Source organism: Dendrobates tinctorius, unplaced genomic scaffold (assembly GCF_039654945.1).
Source record: "Dendrobates tinctorius isolate UK_male_01 unplaced genomic scaffold, ASM3965494v1 ptg000120l, whole genome shotgun sequence".
NCBI lineage: Eukaryota > Metazoa > Chordata > Amphibia > Anura > Dendrobatidae > Dendrobates > Dendrobates tinctorius.
In genome coordinates, this window is record NW_027361788.1 from 45,762,775 (window position 1) to 45,784,629 (window position 21,855).

The window sequence follows — 21,855 nt, forward strand, 5'->3', positions numbered from 1 at the left end:
TGGCTCTTATTCCTTCTGCTGCCCCTCCGGGTGCCAGCACTGTCAGCTGGTCCTCGCTATTTCCATTTGCTCTTGCAGCTTATGCTACCCCTCCGGGTTCCAGCACCATCAGCTGGTTCTCGTCAGAGCCTTTGGCCTAGGTGCCTCCATCTCGGTATCCGAGTTCCGGCAACGTCTGCTGGTCCTTGGTAGTGCTTTGTAGCACAGGTACCTCCTGCTTAGTAACCGGGTTCCAGCACCGTCAGCTGGTCCTCGGTTGTGCCATTGGCTCTTATTCCTTCTGCTGCCCCTCCGGGTGCCAGCACTGTCAGCTGGTCATCGCTATTTCCATTTGCTCTTGCAGCTTAAGCTACCCCTCCGGGTTCCAGCACCGTCAGCTGGTTCTCGTCAGAGCCTTTGGCCTAGGTGCCTCCATCTCGGTATCCGAGTTCCGGCAACGTCTGCTGGTCCTTGGTAGTGCTTTGTAGCACAGGTACCTCCTGCTTAGTAACCGGGTTCCAGCACCGTCAGCTGGTCCTCGGTAGTGCCATTGGCTCTTGTTCCTTCTGCTGCCCCTCCGGGTGCCAGTACCGTCAGCTGGTTCAAGAGGACAAAGAACAGGAAGACAACCACCAAGATGCAGAACAACAAGAGAGAGAAGACAAAGAAGCATAAAAAAAGCAGAAGAACATTAAGCATAAGACTAATACTCTGAGCAAATGATATTATCTTATTTATAAGCAGAAGAAGACTAAGCAGTGTATGGGGGTGAGTCCGTTCCTCCTCGTGGTGCCCCTGGAAAAGGCCTGCTGCTGCAGGCCAAACTGAACGCGGACAAATCCTGTTGTAAATCTTTTGTGACAGGCAGAACGGAAGGTGTAAACTTCTAACTTTTCTAGATAACAACTACAGGAATGCCTGACACAAACAAGAATATGATGAAGAAGAATAGGAAGAAGATGAAGAAGTTGAATATGTAGAATAATAATTGTTGAATATGAAGAATGTAAGAAAAGGAAGAAGAAGAAGAATGTAAAAAAAGGAAGTAGAAGAATTTAAAAAAGGAAGAAGAAGAAGAATGTAAAAAAAGGAATAAGAAGAAGAATGTAAAAAAAGGAAGTAGAAGAATGTAAAAAAAGGAAGAAGAAGAAGAATGTAAAAAAAGGAATAAGAAGAAGAAGAAGAAGGTAAAAAAAGGAAGAAGAATAAGAAAGAAGAAGAAAGAAGAAGAAGACATACATGTCTGGCAAAATATAAATGAGGCTAACATAGTCAATATCTTTGTAACTCCTAACGTCTTTAAAAAAAAAGTTTAATTCCTGCTATTCCATTTGATTGGGCTAAACCTCTATGGCTTTAATGTCTCCTCCACCTCCCACAATACATTCTACATTATTCTTAGTTGTTTTTCTTCATGTAGAATTAACCTACAGGGAAAGAAAGGGTTTTTTTTAATTCCGATATTTTGGCCCCATTGACTTGCATTGGTTCCCGGTATCGGAATCGGAGATACCGATACTTTTTTTTAAGATCGGCCGATCCATTCCGATCCGATATTTTCAAGTATCGGCTGGTATCGCTCAACTCTACTTGTAAGATAAAATTTAGCTTTACAGCCCTTGAAATCTTGGACAATCATCAATACAATAATGTTGGCACCATGAACAGTTTGTTCAAATTATCATACTTTTATATGACTGGTAATAACCATGAAATTGTATTAAATAAAGAAAATATGTGTAGAAAGATTAGGGAAGTCCTCATAGTGAGCTTTATTTTCTACATTTACGGTGCAGTAGTCCATAATTAACCAAGACATCTTCACTAGTATGCTTTTCATGCAATTAAACAATATCTTATTGATCTAAGCTCTATACAAATCTCCTGGTTCATTGAGAGGTTATGGTAGGACCCATAGCAGTACCATTAATTCATACTGTAATATCCTCGACCAAGTATATAATTTTCTGTTAAAAATTATTAAACTCAATAAAAGACATAAATTGATAATCATAGGAGGTAGCTGTAAGGGTGCACAGACAGAAGTTACACTTGTCTGAGGGCGCACAAAGTCCATTTGCACATAAGATTTAAGTATTATCAATAGCACATGGTAGATTGGGGCACTGCTACAATTTTTACACTGGGGCCCAGGATCTTTTTGTTTATTGTCAAAACTTTTCACAACTGGAGATATGGAAAATAAAGTAATTATCAGCGAAAGCTTTCTGTTAAGATGTCCTGTCATATATCACATTGAATGATATACTCAACTTTCCCAATACCTAAATGGTTCTTAAAGGAAACCAAAAAAATTCTATTCACCTACATTGAAAATTCTGAAAAGAAAAACTGTACATTTAATTCAGCTTTGTGATATAACTACATGCAGTACTTCTTGTCAGGGGTTACTGTAGGATCTATAGCAGGACCCCAAATGTATATCCTACCTTGCATGCCATTATTCATTTTTCAGTTAGGCTACTTTCACACATCACTATTGCTAAAAAACCGGATGCGGCGTAAATTTTGGAGAACTGAAGAAACGGATCTGTTTTTCCACCGGATCCATCTAGCAGGTTTATATTTGTTTCCTGGGGGCTGGCCAATTGGATCTGAGCATGCGCAGACTTAAAAAACCGGATCCGGCTGGATCCGTCTTTTTCCGGATCCGGCGCATTCCGGCGCCCATAGGCTTCCATTATAGCAAAAAACTGGAAGTGCCAGATCACAGACAAAAAATGTTACTAGAGACGTTTTTTCAAGATGCCGGAATTAAACATTTAGCCGCATCCAGCAAAAACTGGAAGAAACGGGAAGGCCATGCGGCACGATTCGGCGCTAATACAATTCAATGAGAGAAAACCGGATCCGGCAGCAGATTTCGCCGGATCCGGTTTTTTAACAAATAGCCGGATCCTGCCTGTCGGAAAAAACCTGATGTGTGAAAGTAGCCTTACAAGTTACTAAATGCAGTTTTGAGTCTATCAACTGGTGTTAACTGTGAAAATTAAAATCTTGAAAAGACAGTAGAATTTGCAGCTGAAAACTTTCTGTTAGGATGTCCTGTAATATTCTCAATTGAAGAAGCCACTATATTTTATTTTTCCCATGCATAAAATTACCTTATAGAAGGAAAAATCAATTCACCTTATAAAGAAAAGAAAACTTTATTTTAACGTAGCTTTTTTGTCAGGGGTCATGGTGGATCCATTTGCCGTACCCTAAACGTATATTGTATTTTACAAGTCAATGTATGTATTCAGTGCTCTGTTACAAGTTATTAAACTCAATAATTAATGCAAACGCTGATTTTAGTCATATTGGAGAATGATCAAGGTAAAAAAATAAAGTCAGATGTGTACCATAGGTCGTTTTTTATGACATTATCACTATTTTATTATTCTATACGCCATTGTAACAGTGTTGGAGATCCTTGATGATAAGAGTCCTTGAGGAATCATGACGTACTTCACAAGAAACTGATGAGAGGTTTCCTATGTTTTTTTTGGAGAACTCTAGGATACTTAGTATAGTGTAGACATTGTCCTCTTCTTCTAAAAAGGGTCCTGTAATACTGTTCTCTGGGGATAAGTCACCGTCAAACTTCCATGTAATCTGTATTCCTGAAGGATAAAAACCAGTGGCCAAACAGACAGCATGGAGATTTCCGGGGTCATCCACAGAGTGGAGACTACTGAAGAGAGAGACAGTTGGGATCTGAACATCTTTACCTGTAATATATCAGAAGATTAATTTTGTAACTGAATATCCACAAAGAACAGCACATCTGGTAGATGGTGTATCTAACCCCATCGTGTGTGATGCTGCATTGCTGAGTTGGTGTATCTAAGCCTACCTGTGATGGTCACGTGTGACTGGACACACCGCCTCCAGCAGGGCGAATTTAAATAATAAAACGTGCAGCCGCATACACCGCCTCCAGCAGGCGAATTTCAGTAGTACACGTATGTCTGGATACACCGCCACCAGCAGGGCGAATTTCAGAATAAAGGGGAAAACCAGGAAAACAATTACAATGGTGGCCCTGCGATAGGGAACAGGGACGCGGGGACCTCCTGCACTCCCCTGAGTCAATGCTTCTACACTCCTAACGATCCCTAGGCCAGTTCCGCACCGGGCGCCGATCAGGATACCTGAAATCCCTAGCTCGCCCTGCACCTATCCCTTACTAGTGAAATGGACGGTGCAGAAACTAATCCCACCACTGCACTGAAACACACAAAAGGAAAGTCACAAAACAGGGGTAACACCAATTAGCTTTGCTCTGTTGCTATTGCGCCAAGCAACAGAGTCCACCACCAGAATTCAGCTTCCACCTGAAGCTACTACACCAGAGCTCTGCCTGAGCTGCAAGGAACTCCTCTCAGTTGTTCCTTCCTCCACCAGACTTGGTTGCAAATGAGCAATATCACCAACCGTGAGTGAGAGCACATGACACACTTTTATAGTTAAGCCAGAGGAATCACACCTGTTAGTGATTCCCGTGCAATAACGCTAACCACCACCGGGGGCAAAACCAAACTTAAGCACACAGCTTAAGGAAAAAAAAGGTTACATGTGCTTTTATCTGTCATCATCCAACCTGGATCATGACACTACCATATGTTTTTGAGCCTGTCAGGTGTATCTAAACCTGTAGTGGGTGTTTATGTTTGCTGAGTTGGTGTAGCTAAGTCTATCATGTATGATACTTTTAGAAATCATTAAGACTTACCACCATATACACTGAGCTGTGTTCCATCCCCCCACACTGGATAGGAACCATTCCTTGTAAGTAGGCACCAGTACAAGGCACTATCCTGCACCGTGACATTTGTGACATGCAAGAAATGGGTGTGGCTGTTGTTTCTGATGGGCTGATAGTGTTCCAGAGGTGCATCTGACCAATGGATGCTTGAGTCATTCTTATGGAAAAGCAAAAATATTGGTGCAGTATTTGGTAATTGCTTAAACCATTGAATACTGAAATCCTGAATATCTCCGCCATCCACCAGACATCCCAATACTGCCGTGGTACCTTCAGACACAATGACTTGCTTGTACTGGCGAACCTCGATCTCTGTAGAGCCTTCAACAGAGAAATAAGAACAGTAATAGAAATAACATAATTGCAACCGTTATTACAACATTAAAAGGAATATATAATTTGAGAAATGACCATGAATTTTGAAATATTTTTTCCTGGATAGGCCAAGACAAAGTCAACGTAGTCATCTCATTATCATTAAACTGATAGGCAACAGAATCATCTTATAGTCATTAGAGGGAAAGGTCAGCAGCATCGTCTCAGTGTTAATGGAAGGCAGGGTCAGCAGAGTTATCTCATTAATATTAGAGAGCAAGGTCAGCAGTGTCATCTCACTAATATTAGAGAGCAGGGTCAGCAGAGCCATCTCATTAATATTGAAGAGAAGGGTCAGCAGAGTCATCTCATTAATATTACAGAACAAGGTCAGCGGAGCTATTTCATTATTAGAGAGAAAGATCAGCAGAGTCATCCCACTAATATTAGAGAGGAGGTCAGCAGTCATCTCATTAATATTAGAGAGCAGAGTCAGCAGAGCCATCTTATTAATATTAGAGAGCAAGGTCAGCAGTGTCATCTCACTAATAGTAGAGAGCAGGGTCAGCAGAGCCATCTCATTAATATTGAAGAGCAGGGTCAGCAGAGTCATCTCATTAATATTAGAGATCAGGGTCAGCAGAGTCATCTCATTAATATTAGAGAGCAGGGTCAGCAGAGCCATTTTATTAATATTAGCGTGCAAGGTCAGCAGTCATCTCACTAATATTAGAGAGCCGGGTCATCAGAACCATCCCATTAATATTAGAGAGCAAAGTCAGCAGAGTTAAATCATAGATATTAGAGAGTCAGCTCAGCAGAGTCATCTCATTAATATTAGAGAGCAGGGTCAGCAGAGTCATCTCATTAATAGTAGAGAGCAGGGTTATCAGAGTCATCTCATTAATATTAGAGAGCAGGGTCAGCAAAGCCATCTCATTAATAGTAGAGAGCAGGTTCAGCAGAGCCATCTCATTATTAGAAGAGAGCAGGGTCAGCAGAGCCATCTCATTAATATTAGAGAGCAGGGTCAGCAGAATTATCTCACTAATATTAGAGAGCAGGGTCAGGAGAGCCATCTCATTAATATTACAGAGCAGGGTCAGCAGAGCCATCTCATTATTAGTAGAGAGCAGGGTCAGCAGAGCCATCTCATTATTAGTAGAGAGCAGGGTCAGCAGAGTTATCTCATTATTATCAGAGAGCAGGGTCAGCATAGTAATTTCATTAATATTAGAGAGCAGGGTCAGCATAGTCATCTCATTAATATTAGAGAGCAGGCTCAGCAAAACCATCTCACTAATATTAGAGAGCAGGGTCAGCAGAGCCATCTTATTAATAGTAGAGAGCAGGATCAGCAGAGCCATCTCATTATTAGTAGAGAGCAGGGTCAGCAGAGCCATCTCATTATTAGTAGAGAGCAGGGTCAGCAGAGTTATCTCATTATTATCAGAGAGCAGGGTCAGCATAGTAATTTCATTAATATTAGAGAGCAGAGTCAGCATAGTCATCTCATTAATATTAGAGAGCAGGTTCAACAAAACCATCTCATTAATATTAGAGAGCAGGGTCAGCACAGCCATCTCATTATTATTAGAAAGCAGGGTCAGCAGAGCCATCTTATTATTAGTAGAGAGCAGGGTCAGTAGAGTCATCTCATTAATAATAGCAAGCAGGGTCAGCATAGTCTCCAAATTAATATTAGAGAGCAGGCTCAGCAGAGGCATCTCATTCATATTAGAGAGCAGGGTCAGCAGAGCCATCTCATTATTAGTAGAGAGCAGGGCCAGCAGATCCACCTCATTAATGTTACAGAGCATGGTCAGCAAAGTCATGTCATTCATATTAGAGAGCAGGGTCAGCAGAGTCATCTCATTAATATTAGAGAGCAGGGTCAGCAGAGCCATCTCATTATTAATAGAGAGTAGGGTCAGCAGAGCCATCTTATTAATATTAGAGAACAGGGTCAGCAGAGTCATATCATTAATATTAGAGATCAGGGTAAGCAGAGCCATCTCATTAGTAGAGAGCAGGGTCAGTAGAGCCATCTCATTATTATTAGAAAGCAGGGTCAGCAGAGCCATCTCATTATTAGTAGAGAGCAGGGTCAGTAGAGTCATCTCATTAATATAAGAGAGCAGGTTCAGCAGAGGCATCTAATTCATATTAGAGAGCAGGGTCAGCAGAGCCATCTCACTATTAGTAGAGAGCAGGGTCAGCAGATCCATCTAATTAATGTTAGAGAGCACGGTCAGCAGAGTCATGTCATTCATATTAGAGAGAAGGGTCAGCAGAGCCATCTCATTAATAGTAGAGAGCAGGGTCAGCAGAGTTATCTCATTTATATTAGAGAGCAGGATCAGCAGAGTCATCTCATTAATATTAGAGAGCAGGGTCAGCAGAGTCATCTCATTAATATTAGAGATCAGGGTAAGGAGAGCCATCTCATTATTATTACAAAGCAGGGTCAGCAGAGCCATCATATTATTAGTAGAGAGCAGGGTCAGTAGAGTCATCTCATTAATAATAGAGAGCAGGGTCAGCATAGTCTTGAAATTAATATTAGAGAGCAGAGTCAGTAGAGCCATCTCATTATTATTAGAAAGCAGGGTCAGCAGAGCCATCTCATTATTAGTAGAGAGCAGGGTCAGTAGAGTCATCTCATTAATATTAGAGAGCAGGTTCAGCAGAGGCATCTCATTCATATTAGAGAGCAGGGTCAGCAGAGCCATCTCATTATTAGTAGAGATCAGGGCCAGCAGATCCACCTCATTAATGTTACAGAGCATGGTCAGCAAAGTCATGTCATTCATATTAGAGAGCAGGGTCAGCAGAGTCATCTCATTAATATTAGAGAGCAGGGTCAGCAGAGCCATCTCATTATTAATAGAGAGTAGGGTCAGCAGAGCCATCTTATTAATATTAGAGAGCAGAGTCATATCATTAATATTAGAGATCAGGGTAAGCAGAGCCATCTCATTAGTAGAGAGCAGGGTCAGTAGAGCCATCTCATTATTATTAGAAAGCAGGGTCAGCAGAGCCATATCATTATTAGTAGAGAGCAGGGTCAGTAGAGTCATCTCATTAATATTAGAGAGCAGGTTCAGCAGAGGCATCTAATTCATATTAGAGAGCAGGGTCAGCAGAGCCATCTCACTATTAGTAGAGAGCAGGGTCAGCAGATCCATCTAATTAATGTTAGAGAGCACGGTCAGCAGAGTCATGTCATTCATATTAGAGAGAAGGGTCAGCAGAGCCATCTCATTAATAGTAGAGAGCAGGGTCAGCAGAGTTATCTCATTTATATTAGAGAGCAGGATCAGCAGAGTCATCTCATTAATATTAGAGAGCAGGGTCAGCAGAGTCATCTCATTAATATTAGAGATCAGGGTAAGGAGAGCCATCTCATTATTATTACAAAGCAGGGTCAGCAGAGCCATCATATTATTAGTAGAGAGCAGGGTCAGTAGAGTCATCTCATTAATAATAGAGAGCAGGGTCAGCATAGTCTTGAAATTAATATTAGAGAGCAGAGTCAGTAGAGCCATCTCATTATTATTAGAAAGCAGGGTCAGCAGAGCCATCTCATTATTAGTGGAGAGCAGGGTCAGTAGAGTCATCTCATTAATATTAGAGAGCAGGTTCAGCAGAGGCATCTCATTCATATTAGAGAGCAGGGTCAGCAGAGCCATCTCATTATTAGTGGAGAGCAGGGTCAGTAGTGTCATCTCATTAATATTAGAGAGCAGGTTCAGCAGAGGCATCTCATTCATATTAGAGAGCAGGGCCAGCAGATCCACCTCATTAATGTTACAGAGCATGGTCAGCAAAGTCATGTCATTCATATTAGAGAGCAGGGTCAGCAGAGTCATCTCATTAATATTAGAGAGCAGGGTCAGCAGAGCCATCTCATTATTAATAGAGAGTAGGGTCAGCAGAGCCATCTTATTAATATTAGAGAGCAGGGTCAGCAGAGTCATATCATTAATATTAGAGATCAGGGTAAGCAGAGCCATCTCATTAGTAGAGAGCAGGGTCAGTAGAGCCATCTCATTATTATTAGAAAGCAGGGTCAGCAGAGCCATATCATTATTAGTAGAGAGCAGGGTCAGTAGAGTCATCTCATTAATATTAGAGAGCAGGTTCAGCAGAGGCATCTAATTCATATTAGAGAGCAGGGTCAGCAGAGCCATCTCACTATTAGTAGAGAGCAGGGTCAGCAGATCCATCTAATTAATGTTAGAGAGCACGGTCAGCAGAGTCATGTCATTCATATTAGAGAGAAGGGTCAGCAGAGCCATCTCATTAATAGTAGAGAGCAGGGTCAGCAGAGTTATCTCATTTATATTAGAGAGCAGGATCAGCAGAGTCATCTCATTAATATTAGAGAGCAGGGTCAGCAGAGTCATCTCATTAATATTAGAGATCAGGGTAAGGAGAGCCATCTCATTATTATTACAAAGCAGGGTCAGCAGAGCCATCATATTATTAGTAGAGAGCAGGGTCAGTAGAGTCATCTCATTAATAATAGAGAGCAGGGTCAGCATAGTCTTGAAATTAATATTAGAGAGCAGGGTCAGCACAGCCATCTCATTATTATTAGAAAGCAGGGTCAGCAGAGTCATCATATTATTAGTAGAGAGCAGGGTCAGTAGAGTCATCTCATTAATAATAGAGAGCAGGGTCAGCATAGTCTCTAAATTAACATTAGAGAGCAGGCTCAGCAGAGGCATCTCATTCATATTAGAGAGCAGGGTCAGCAGAGCCCTCTCATTATTAGTAGAGAGCAGGGCCAGCAGATCCACCTCATTAATGTTACAGAGCATGGTCAGCAAATTCATGTCATTCATATTAGAGAGCAGGGTCAGCAGAGTCATCTCATTATTATTAGAGAGCAGGGTCAGCAGAGCCATCTCATTACTAATAGAGAGTAGGGTCAGCAGTGCCATCTTTATTAATATTAGAGAGCAGGGTCAGCAGAGTCATCTCATTAATATTAGAGATCAGGGTAAGCAGAGACATCTCATTAGTAGAGAGCAAGGTCAGCAGAGCCATCTCATTAGTAGAGAGCAGGGTCAGTAGAGCCATCTCATTATTATTAGAAAGCAGGGTCAGCAGAGCCATCTCATTATTAGTAGAGAGCAGGGTCAGTAGAGTCATCTCATTAATATTAGAGAGCAGGTTCAGCAGAGGCATCTAATTCATATTAGAGAGCAGGGTCAGCAGAGCCATCTCACTATTAGTAGAGAGCAGGGTCAGCAGATCCATTTAATTAATGTTAGAGAGCTTGGTCAGCAGAGTCATGTCATTCGGTCAGCAGAGTCATGTCATTCATATTAGAGAGAAGGGTCAGCAGAGCCATCTCATTAATAGTAGAGAGCAGGGTCAGCAGAGTTATCTCATTAATATTAGAGAGCAGGATCAGTAGAGTCATCTCATTAATATTAGAGAGCAAGGTCAGCAGAGTCATCTCATTAATATTAGAGAGCACGGTCAGCAGAGTCATCTCATTAATATTAGACATCAGGGTAAGCAGAGCCATCTCATTAATATTAGAGAGCAGGTTCAGCAGAGGCATCTAATTCATATTAGAGAGCAGGGTCAGCAGAGCCATCTCACTATTAGTAGAGAGCAGGGTCAGCAGATCCATCTAATTAATGTTAGAGAGCTTGGTCAGCAGAGTCATTTCATTCATATTAGAGAGAAGGGTCAGCAGAGCCATCTCATTAATAGTAGAGAGAAGGGTCAGCAGGGTCATCTCATTAATATTAGAGAGCAGGGTCAGCAGAGCCATCTCATTAATATTAGAGAGCAGGGTCAGCAGGGTCATCTCATTAATATTAGAGAGCAGGGTCAGCAGAGCCATCTCAATATTAGTAGAAAGCAGGGTCAGCAGAGCCATCATATTAATATTAGAGATCAGGGTAAGCAGAGCCATCTCATTATTATTAGAGAGCAGGGTCAGCAGGGTCATCTCATTAATATTAGAGAGCAGGGTCAGCAGAGCCATCTCAATATTAGTAGAGAGCAGGGTCAGCAGAGCCATCTTATTAATACTAGAGAGCAGGGTCTGCAGAGCCATTTCATTATTAGTATAGAGCAGGGTCAGCAGAGCCATCTTATTAATATTAGAGAGCAGGGTCTGCAGAACCATCTCATTATTAGTAGAGAACAGGGTCAGCAGAGCCATCTCATTATTAGTAGAGAGCAGAGTCAGCAGAGCCATCTCATCATTAGTAGAGAGCAGGGTCAACAGAGTAATCTCATTAATATTAGAGAACAGCGTCAGCATATTCATCTCATTAATATTAGAGAGCAGGGTCAACAGAGCCATCTCATTCTTATTAGAGAGCAGGGTCAGCAGAGCCATCTCAATAATATTGAAGAGCAGGATCAGGAGAGTCATCTCATTAATATTAGAGAGCAAGGTCAGCAGAGTCATCTTATTAATATTAGAGAGCAAAGTCAGCAGAGCCATCTCATTATTAGTAGAGAGCAGGGTCAGCAGAGCCATCTCATTATTAGTAGACAGAAGGGTCAGCAAAGTTTTCTCATTATTAGTAAAGAGCAGGGTCAACAGAGTCATCTCATTATTAGAAGAGAGCAGGGTCAGCAGAGTCACTTCATGATTAGTAGAGAGCAGGGTCAGCGGAGCCATCTCATTAATATTAGAAAGCAGAGTCAGCAGAGTCATCTCATTATTAGTAGAGAGCAGGGTCAACAGAGTCATCTCATTATTAGTAGAGAGCAGAGTCAGCAGAGTAATCTCATTATTAGCAAAGAGCAGGGTCAGCAGAGCCATCTCATTATTAGTAGAGAGCAGGATCAGCAGAGTCATCTCATTATTAGTAGAGAGCAGGGTCAATAGAGTCATTTCATTATTTCATCAACCACCACAACCCCTTTGTATACCAGACCAATGCCCAAACCCCATAACCTCCTTATCCAACATCACTGAAGGGGAGCTTGCTCATCTTCTCTCCAAATCACACCTCACCACTTGCGCACTTGACCCCATCCCATCCCACCTCCTCCCCAACCTCGCCACCACTCTCATCCCATCTTTAACCCACCTCTTCAACCTATCACTATCTTCCGGTACCTTCCCTTCTGCTTTCAAACATGCTACAATCACGCCTATCCTCAAAAAGCCAACACTCGACCCAACCGCTCTGTCCAGCTATCGCCCAATATCGCTGCTCCCATTCGCTTCCAAACTCCTGGAGCAGCACGTCCACACTGAACTTTCCTCCCATCTGTCATCTAACCTGCTCTTTGACAATCTACAATCTGGCTTCCGCTCCCATCACTCCACTGAGACAGCCCTGACCAAAATTACCACCGACCTACTTACAGCCAAAGCTAACGGACAATACTCTATACTCCTCCTTCTAGACCTGTCCTCTTCCTTTGGCATCAAAGACCTTGCCCTACCCAGGATCTCCTCATACCTCTCCACCCGCACATTCAGCGTCTCCCACTCCCACACTACCTCCTCATCCCACCTTCTCTCTGTCGGAGTCCCCCAAGGCTCTGTTCTAGGACACCTACTCTTCTCAATCTATACACTTGGCCTGGGGCAACTCATAAAGTCCCACAGATTCCAGTACCACCTTTATGCTGATGATACCCAGATCTACCTCTCTGGCCCAGACGTCACCTCTCTGCTCGCCAAAATCCCGGAGCGTCTATCAGCCATATCCTCCTTCTTCTCCTCCCGCTTCCTCAAACTGAATGTGGACAAATCTGAACTGATCATCTTTCTCCCATTTCACAGATCTTACTTACCTGACCTATCTATAACAATTGACAACATCACGCTTCCCTCCGTACTTGAGGTCCGCTGCCTCGGAGTAACCTTTGACTCTGCCCTGTCCTTCAAACTGCACATCCAAGCTCTCTCCACTTCCTGCCGCCTCCAGCTCAAAAATATTTCCAGTATTCGTCCCTTCCTCAACCCTCACTCTACTAAAATGCTTGTGCATGCCCTCATCATCTCCCGTCTCGACTACTGCAACATCCTTTTCTGTGGCCTCCCTGCTAACACCCTCGCACCTCTCCAGTCCATCCTTAACTCTGCTGCCCGACTAATTCATCTCTCTCCTTGCTACTCTTCCGCTTCTCCCCTCTGCAAATCTCTTCACTGGCTCCAACTCCTTCAGCATATCCAGTTCAAATTACTAATACTGACCTACAAGGCCATCTACAACCTGTCTCTTCCATATATCTCTGAATTAATCTCCCGATATCTTCCCTTACGTAATCTCCGATCCTCCCAAGACCTCCTTCTCTCCACCACACTTAGTCGCTCCTCACCCAACCGCCTCCAAGACTTCTCCCGAATAGCCCCCATCCTCTGGAATTCCCTGCCCCAACACATCCGGCTATCAACCACAATCGGATCTTTCAGACGGAACCTGAAAACCCACCTCTTCAGGAAAGCCTACAGCCTGCAATGATCCCCGCTGTCTCCTCACCACTACTGGAGCTACCGCCTCACCATCACTGGAGCTGCTGCAACCCCCCAACCTACTGTCTCCTTCCAAACCATCCTGTAGCATGTAAGCCTGAAAGGGCAGGGTCCTCTCCCCTCTGTATCAGTCTGTCATTGTTAGTTTGTATACTGTAAGTGATATCTGTACTTTGTATGTAACCCCCCTTCTCATGTACAGCACCATGGAATCAATGGCGCTATTTAAATAAATAATAATAATAATTATTAGTAGAGAGCAGGGTTAGCACAGTCATCTCTTTAGTAGAGAGCAGGGTCAGCACAGTCATCTCTTTAGTAGAGAGCAGGGTCAGCAGAGCCATCTCATTAATATTAGAGAGTACTTACTACTACTGTTTAATACTTACCAGATAAGAATAGACACAGGAGAAAGGTGATGGCAGCCGACCTCATGGCCAGGTGCTGGATGGAGTAGCTTCCTAGATAGCTTTGTAGGGCAGATATGTAAATATGGAGAGTAGATTTAAGAAAATCTATAAAAGCAATATAAGTAGTGATCATGGAGCAGATCTGAACATCACATTAGTAATTCTAATGAAAAACACTACAATCAATCTGAAAGCTGATACCAGAAAATAACAACATGAATGCAAATTCAATCCACCATATTTAATGAGGCTCTTAGAAAATATCAGGATCGGTTAACCCCATGCTAGGCGCCTCTGTCTCTTTGTTTTAGCAATTGATTGGGGTCTCAGTACTTGGACTCACAAGAATTAAAACTTCTGGCTACAATGCAACAAATAGAAATGTCCCTAAATCCAGGGGTAATTGGGAAGAGAAGCATGTTGCATGTTTCATGCTGTCCAGCAGGGGGCACAATACACACACGCAGGATATGAGATCCAGCAGGGAAAGCAGTTAGGAGCTGTGGACTGTGACTGGTCCTCAAGCCACAAAACAGGAACACAGACACCAGTCTGGGAGGAAAACACAAACTTCACATCCCACAGGAAATAATGAAGTAAAATTAAAAAACAGAAAGTACAAAATGTGTGATACTGTCTGCTGAGCTATGTATCTAATCCTATCCTGTGTGATACTGTCTGCTGAGTTATGTATCTAACCGTATCCTGTGCGATACTGTCTGCTGAGCTGTGTATCTAATCCTATCCTGTGTGATACTGTCTGCTGAGCTGTGTATCTAATCCTATCCTGTGTGATACTGTCTGCTGAGTTATGTATCTAACCGTATCCTGTGCGATACTGTCTGCTGAGCTGTGTATCTAATCCTATCCTGTGTGATACTGTCTGCTGAGCTATGTATCTAATCCTATCCTGTGTGATACTGTCTGCTGAGTTATGTATCTAACCGTATCCTGTGCGATACTGTCTGCTGAGCTGTGTATCTAATCCTATCCTGTGTGATACTGTCTGCTGAGCTGTGTATCTAATCCTATCCTGTGTGATACTGTCTGCTGAGCCGTGTATCTAATCCTATCCTGAGTGATACTCTCTGCTGAGTTATGTATCTAATCGTATCCTGTGTGATACTGTCTGCTGAGCTGTGTATCTAATCCTATCCTGTGTGATACTGTCTGCTGAGCCGTGTATCTAATTCCATCCTGTGTGATACAGTCTGCTGAGTTGTGTATCTAATCCTATCCTGTGTGATACTGACTGCTGAGCTGTGTATCTAATCTTATCCTGTGTGATACTGTCTGCTGAGCCGTGTATCTAATCCTATCCTGTGTGATACTGACTGCTGAGCCGTGTATCTAATCCTATCCTGAGTGATACTCTCTGCTGAGTTATGTATCTAATCGTATCCTGTGTGATACTGTCTGCTGAGCTGTGTATCTAATCCTATCCTGTGTGATACTGTCTGCTGAGCCGTGTATCTAATTCCATCCTGTGTGATACAGTCTGCTGAGTTGTGTATCTAATCCTATCCTGTGTGATACTGACTGCTGAGCTGTGTATCTAATCTTATCCTGTGTGATACTGACTGCTGAGCTGTGTATCTAATCCTATCCTGTGTGATACTGTCTGCTGAGCCGTGTATCTAATCCTATCCTGTGTGATACTGACTGTTGAGCCGTGTATCTAATACTATTCTGTGTGATACTGTCTGCTGAGCCGTGTATCTAATACTATTCTGTGTGATACTGACAGCTGAGCTGTGTAACTAATCCTATCCTGTGTGATACTGACTGCTGAGCTGTGTATGTAATCCTATCCTGTGTGATACTGTCTGCTGAGCTGTGTATCTAATCTTATCCTGTATGATGCTGTCTGCTGAGCTGTGTATCTAATCCTATTCTGTGTGATACTGACTGCTGAGCCGTGTATCTAATCCTTTCCTGTGTGATACTGTGTGCTGAGCTGTGTAACTAACCCTATCCTGTGTGATACTCTCTGCTGAACTGTGTATCTAATCCTCTCCTGTGTGATACTGTCTGCTGAGCTGTGTATCTAATCCTATCCTGTGTGATACAGACTGCTGAGCCGTGTATCTAATCCTCTCCTGTGTGATACTGACTGCTGAGCCGTGTATCTAATCCTATCCTGTGTGATACTGACTGCTGAGCTGTGTATCTAATCCTATCCTGTGTGATACTGACTGCTGAGCTGTGTATCTAATCCTCTCCTGTGTGATACTGACTGCTGAGCCGTGTATCTAATCCTCTCCTGTGTGATACTGACTGCTGAGCCGTGTATCTAATCCTATCCTGTGTGATACTGACTGCTGAGCCGTGTATCTAATCCTCTCCTGTGTGATACTCTCCGCTGAGCAGTGTACCTAATCCTGTCCGTGTGACACGAATGCAGGCAGCGGTGCAGCAGTGCAGGGGTTAGTGACTACTCACCTGAGCCAGTGTCTGTCACATTGATGTGTCAGGGCCGCGTCCTTGGTAGACAAATGCCTGTTTCCCATGCAGCCTGACAGGAGGAAGGGGCCGTGTCTGCAGCTGCAGTCACACGACAGTTACTTGTTTTCTTCTTATGATGGGATATTTATACAGAGAAGATGAAAACAACGAAGGGAAAATAGGTTATTTATTGCCGAAGCTCCAACTGTCATCTAAGAGTCAACGGATTCATTATAATATCATTCTGACATTCACAATGTAAGAAAATGCCGTATAATATCATATATGTGCCGTAATAACAGAGGGACGCGGCTGCTCAATAGCATCTCATATAACAGAATATACAATGTAACGTCATACATCATGTACAACCCTCATTACAAAAAAGGTTAGCCGCTGTGTAAAATGGAGAACACAGGACAGATCAGAAGTGGGACGTTGGACATTTTTACATTTGTTATGAAAAACCTACAGTAACTACTGTAATTTAGAAACGGACGTCGGCGAGACATCTCAAAACAGTTGGGACAGGTTTAACAGAAGTCTGGAAAACTCAGTGGTACTGAGAAACAGCTGGAGGGTCATCACATGTCTGTGTATAACAGAGCACATCAGAGAGGCAGAGTCTCTCTGAAGCAAAGATGGTCAGAGGTCACCAATCTGTGTGTGTAAATTGTGCATTCATTTCAGAAAAATGTTCCTCAATGTAAAATTGTAAAGACTTTGAATATTCTTCATCTACAGGACAAGATCTCATCAGGGCCGGCGTTAGGGGACCAGGTAGCTGCCTAGGGCCCCCGCTCCCCCAGGGGACCCCAGCTAGTGGCACATCACGCAGCCGCTATGGGGCATCTGTGAGGCAGGGGGGCCCGCCTGCCCCCAGCGCCGACTCCCCCCGCCGCCGCATTGAACTATACCAGCGACTGCCAGTACAGTTCAAAGCAATGATGGAGGAGAGAGCGTCAGCTGACGCTCTCTCCCATCATTCCCCGCTCTGCCTCTGACACAGCGGATGCACAATGACATCATTGCGCACTCACTGTGTACCAGGCAGAGCAGGAGACAGGAGCCGGGAGCAGCGCATGCACGAGGAGAAAGTGAGGAGTGTTTTTTTTTTTTAATATATCAGTGTGAGCACTGGACTGTGGGGCCATTCGGGGGCAGCTATATACTATGCTGGGCTATATACCATGCTGGGCTATATACTATGCTGGGTTATATACCATGCTGGGCTATACACCATGCTGGGCTACACCATGCTGGGCTATATACTATGCTGGGCTATATACCATGCTGGGCTATATACCATGCTGGGCTATATGCTATGCTGGGCTATATACTATGCTGGGCTATATACCATGTGGTGCTGGGCTATAGGGCTATATACCATGCTGGGCTATATACTATGCTGGGCTATATACCATGTGGTGCTGGGCTATATACCATGCTGGGCTATATACTATGCTGGGCTATATACCATGTGGTGCTGGGCTATATACCATGCTGGGCTATATACTATGCTGGGCTATTGACCATGCTGGGCTATAGACCATGCTGGGCTATATACTATGCTGGGCTATATACCATGTGGTTCTGGGCTATATACCATGCTGGGCTGTATACCATGCTGGGCTATATACTATGCTGGGCTATATACCATGTGGTGCTGGGCTATATACCATGTGGTGCTGGCTATATACTATGCTGGGCTATATACCATGTGGTGCTGGGCTATATACCATGCTGGGCTATATACTATGCTGGGCTATATACCATGTGGTGCTGGGCTATATACTATGCTGGGCTATATACCATGTGGTGCTGGGCTATATACCATGCTGGGCTATATACTATGCTGGGCTATATACCATGTGGTGCTGGGCTATATACTATGCTGGGCTATATACCATGTGGTGCTGGGCTATATACCATGCTGGGCTATATACTATGCTGGGCTATATACCATGTGGTGCTGGGCTATAGACCATGCTGGGCTATAGACCATGCTGGGCTATATACTATGCTGGGCTATATACCATGTGGTTCTGGGCTATATACCATGCTGGGCTATATACTATGCTGGGCTATATACCATGTGGTGCTGGGCTATATACCATGCTAGGCTATATTCCATGTGGTGCTGGGCTATATACCATGTGGTGCTGGCTATATACTATGCTGGGCTATATACCATGTGGTGCTGGGCAACATACCATGCTGGGCTATATACCATGTGGTGCTGGGCTATATACCATGCTGGGCTATATACCATGTGGTGCTGAGTTACATACCATGCTGGGCTATATACCATAGTGGGCTGTGCTATATACAATGTGGTACTATGCTAGATACCATGTGGTACTGTGCTATATACCATGGTGGTATTGTGCTATATACCATGGTGGTGCTGTGCTATATACCGTGTGGTGCTGTGCTATATACCATGTGGTGCTGTGCTATATACCATGTGGGGCTGTGCTATATACCATGTGGGGCTGTGCTATATACCATGTGGTGTTGGGCTATATACTATGCAGCTGTGTTATATACCAAGGGGGTACATTTTACATTATATTCTATGGGGGAGGCTGTGTTATATAATATGGTGGGTTACATTATATTCTATGGGGAGGTGGGCTGTATTATATTCTATTTGGGGCTACATTATATTCTATGGGGGGGCTGTATTATATTTATTATATTCTATGGGGGGGTGATTGCATCATACTCTATGAGGGGGCTACATTATACTATATGAGGAGGCTACATTGTATTGTATGGGGGCTGCATTATATTCTATGGGGGGCTAGATTATATTGTATGGGGGCTTTATTATATTCTATGGGGGCTGCATTATACTATATGAGGAAGGCTACATTGTATTCTATGGAGGGGCTACATTATACTATATAAGGGGCTGCATTATACGCTATGAGGGGGTTGCCATATATTCTATGGAGGGGCTGCATTATATTCTATGGGGGGTTACATTATATTCTGTGGAGTGACTGCATTATACTCTGAGGGGCAGCTGCATTATGCTCTAAGGGGTGGCTGCATTATACTGTAAGAGGGGGCCTCAATATATTCTATGGGGGTTACATTATATTGTATGGCAGGGCTGCATTATACTCTGTATGTGGGCTGCATTATACTGTATTGAGGACTATCGGAAATACATTATATGAAGAACTATGGGGTGCATTATACTATGGGAATTGAATTGTACTACGTGGATGACTATGGCGGTGCATTATACTATATGGAGCACTATGAGGAGTGTATTATACTATATAGAGGACTGAGCAGTATAGTTTAATGGAGGACTATGAGGAGTGTATTATACTATATTGAGGACTCTGGGGAGTTTATACTATATGAAGGGCTGAGTAGTGTATTATACTATATGGAGGACTATGGAGTGTAAACTGTAGATGTCCTGCTGATAACATGATACTGTATGGTGATCTGTTAGTGATCCATTAGTGATCATTCTGTCCCCATCATTCTTTCTCAGATGGTGGAACGAGGCCGGGAAACAAGCGTTGAACGATTTCAATATTGTCGATCACACTCATTTAGCGGCCTGAACTCAGCGCATATAACTACAACCGAAGTGCATCTGTGTGATGTGCAATATGTTAGCATTTGGGGCCCCATTTTAGCTTTGCCTAGGGCCCCACTTTGCCTAAAACCGGCCCTGGATATCATCACAAGAATCTGGAGAAATCCTTGATGGTGAATATTGGATGCTTGTGATCTCCGGGCCATCATGCGTAGCTGCATTAATAACAGACAGAGTTTGGTCATGGAAATCACTGCACAGGAGCAGGAACACTTCCAGAAATCATTGTCTGTGCACACAGTTGGCTGTACAATCCACAAATGCAAGATAAAGGGAACTTGACTGCTGATACATACGGATAACATGTATAAGACAGTGGCTGCATGATATCAGCCCGCTATGGTTCACTATAATACACTGCAGCGTTTAATGAAAGCAACTTTCTATGTCCAGTAACTGGAGACTGAGCCGCACTGGTGAATAGTGAAGGCTCGTCCGCAGCAGCTTCTCCTGGACCACTGCCAGTGACTGACATGCCGCTTCCTCCTTGAGCGGGTGGGGATAAGCTGCTGGGGATTCTCCTTTCCGACTAGTCTCCTGGGCAGCTCGGTCCCCGGAGGCTTTTTAAGTATATTATTCTCTGAAACAATGCCGCATTAAAGAGTCAAAATTTGGCTGCAATCATACAGCCGGTGTCTCATACATGCTGTCAAGTTCCTTTTAGAGCTCCATCATGTGAAGAAGAAGCAGGATATCAGCACAGTCCGGAAACGCTGCCATCTTCCTTTTAGAATGGACGGAGGAAAAAAGGAAACCTGTTATGTGGTTGGAGGAAATAAAACATTAAACTCCTTATGAAAACCACAAACACCATGTGATGCAGACTCAGGAGGAGAAGGACCATCCAGCTTGTTATCAGCGCACAGTTCTGCATCTCCCATGGTCCGGGCTGCATTATTGGCTATGGCAAAGGGCAACTCACAAGTGAAAGATGCTATCAATGCTGAGCGTTATATAGAGGAGATAGAGCAAAATCGGCTACATCGAGACGGCATCTATTACAAGGAAGCTCCCCTGTATATTTCAGCAAGCCAATGGTAAACCACATAATGCATCCATCACAGCAGCATGAAGAAGAGTTTGGGGATGAATCAACTGCCGGCAGTCCAGACCATTCACCAATAGAAAACACTTGGTGCATTATGAAATCAAAAATCTAGCAAAGACCGCGAATTGAGGAGATGCGAAAATCCAACATCTGGCAAGAACGAGACAACAATTTTTCCTCCGTGTCGCCAGTGTATAGAGAATACTGAATAACACTGGGGGATTGTTAGCAAGATTTATAAGATATTTTGTGGAAAAGGGACAATTAACCAAAGAACTATTATTTAACATGTTTTATATTAATTTTAATCATTGTATAATTGCATGTATGTTATTCTTTTTTTAACAGTGTAACTGTTTTTTAATATTCTGGTAATCAATTCAGTGCAAATGATGCTGTATCCCATTGGCACATTATAGTTGACAACTGATTATTTGAACACCTGACGTGGTAGTTGCTGCCCTTGGGGGGTGTATAATGCTGGGGTTACACTTGCGAGTGTGATGCAAGAAACTCACGCGAGTGTCTCCCATCAATACCGGGACCGGATTGTGTGGCTGTATAGAAATACATGCAGCCGCACACTCCGCTCCTAGTGCCGATGGCAGTGCCAGGTATTGACGCAAGAGACTCGGGCAGGATTCTCGCATCACACTTGTAAGTGTGGCCGCGGCCTAATGGTCTGAATATATTATCTATGACATATGCATGTTTTGCCTGAAAAAGGCGTTTGAACAGCTCCAAAAAACATAGCAAATAAATAATTTTAAAGCCAGAATTCCATTTTTACTG

General features: G+C 43.2%; 1 gene segment (V, D, J or C); it reads right to left on the minus strand.

Moving 5' to 3' along the window:
• Window positions 1–3,176: 3,176 nt before the first annotated feature.
• On the minus strand, window positions 3,177–16,523 carry LOC141046789 (Ig heavy chain V region MOPC 21-like). The segment is given in 4 exon segments: window positions 3,177–3,713; window positions 4,718–5,071; window positions 13,925–14,050; window positions 16,388–16,523. Coding segments are annotated over 3 exon segments (729 nt in total).
• Window positions 16,524–21,855: the final 5,332 nt, after the last annotated feature.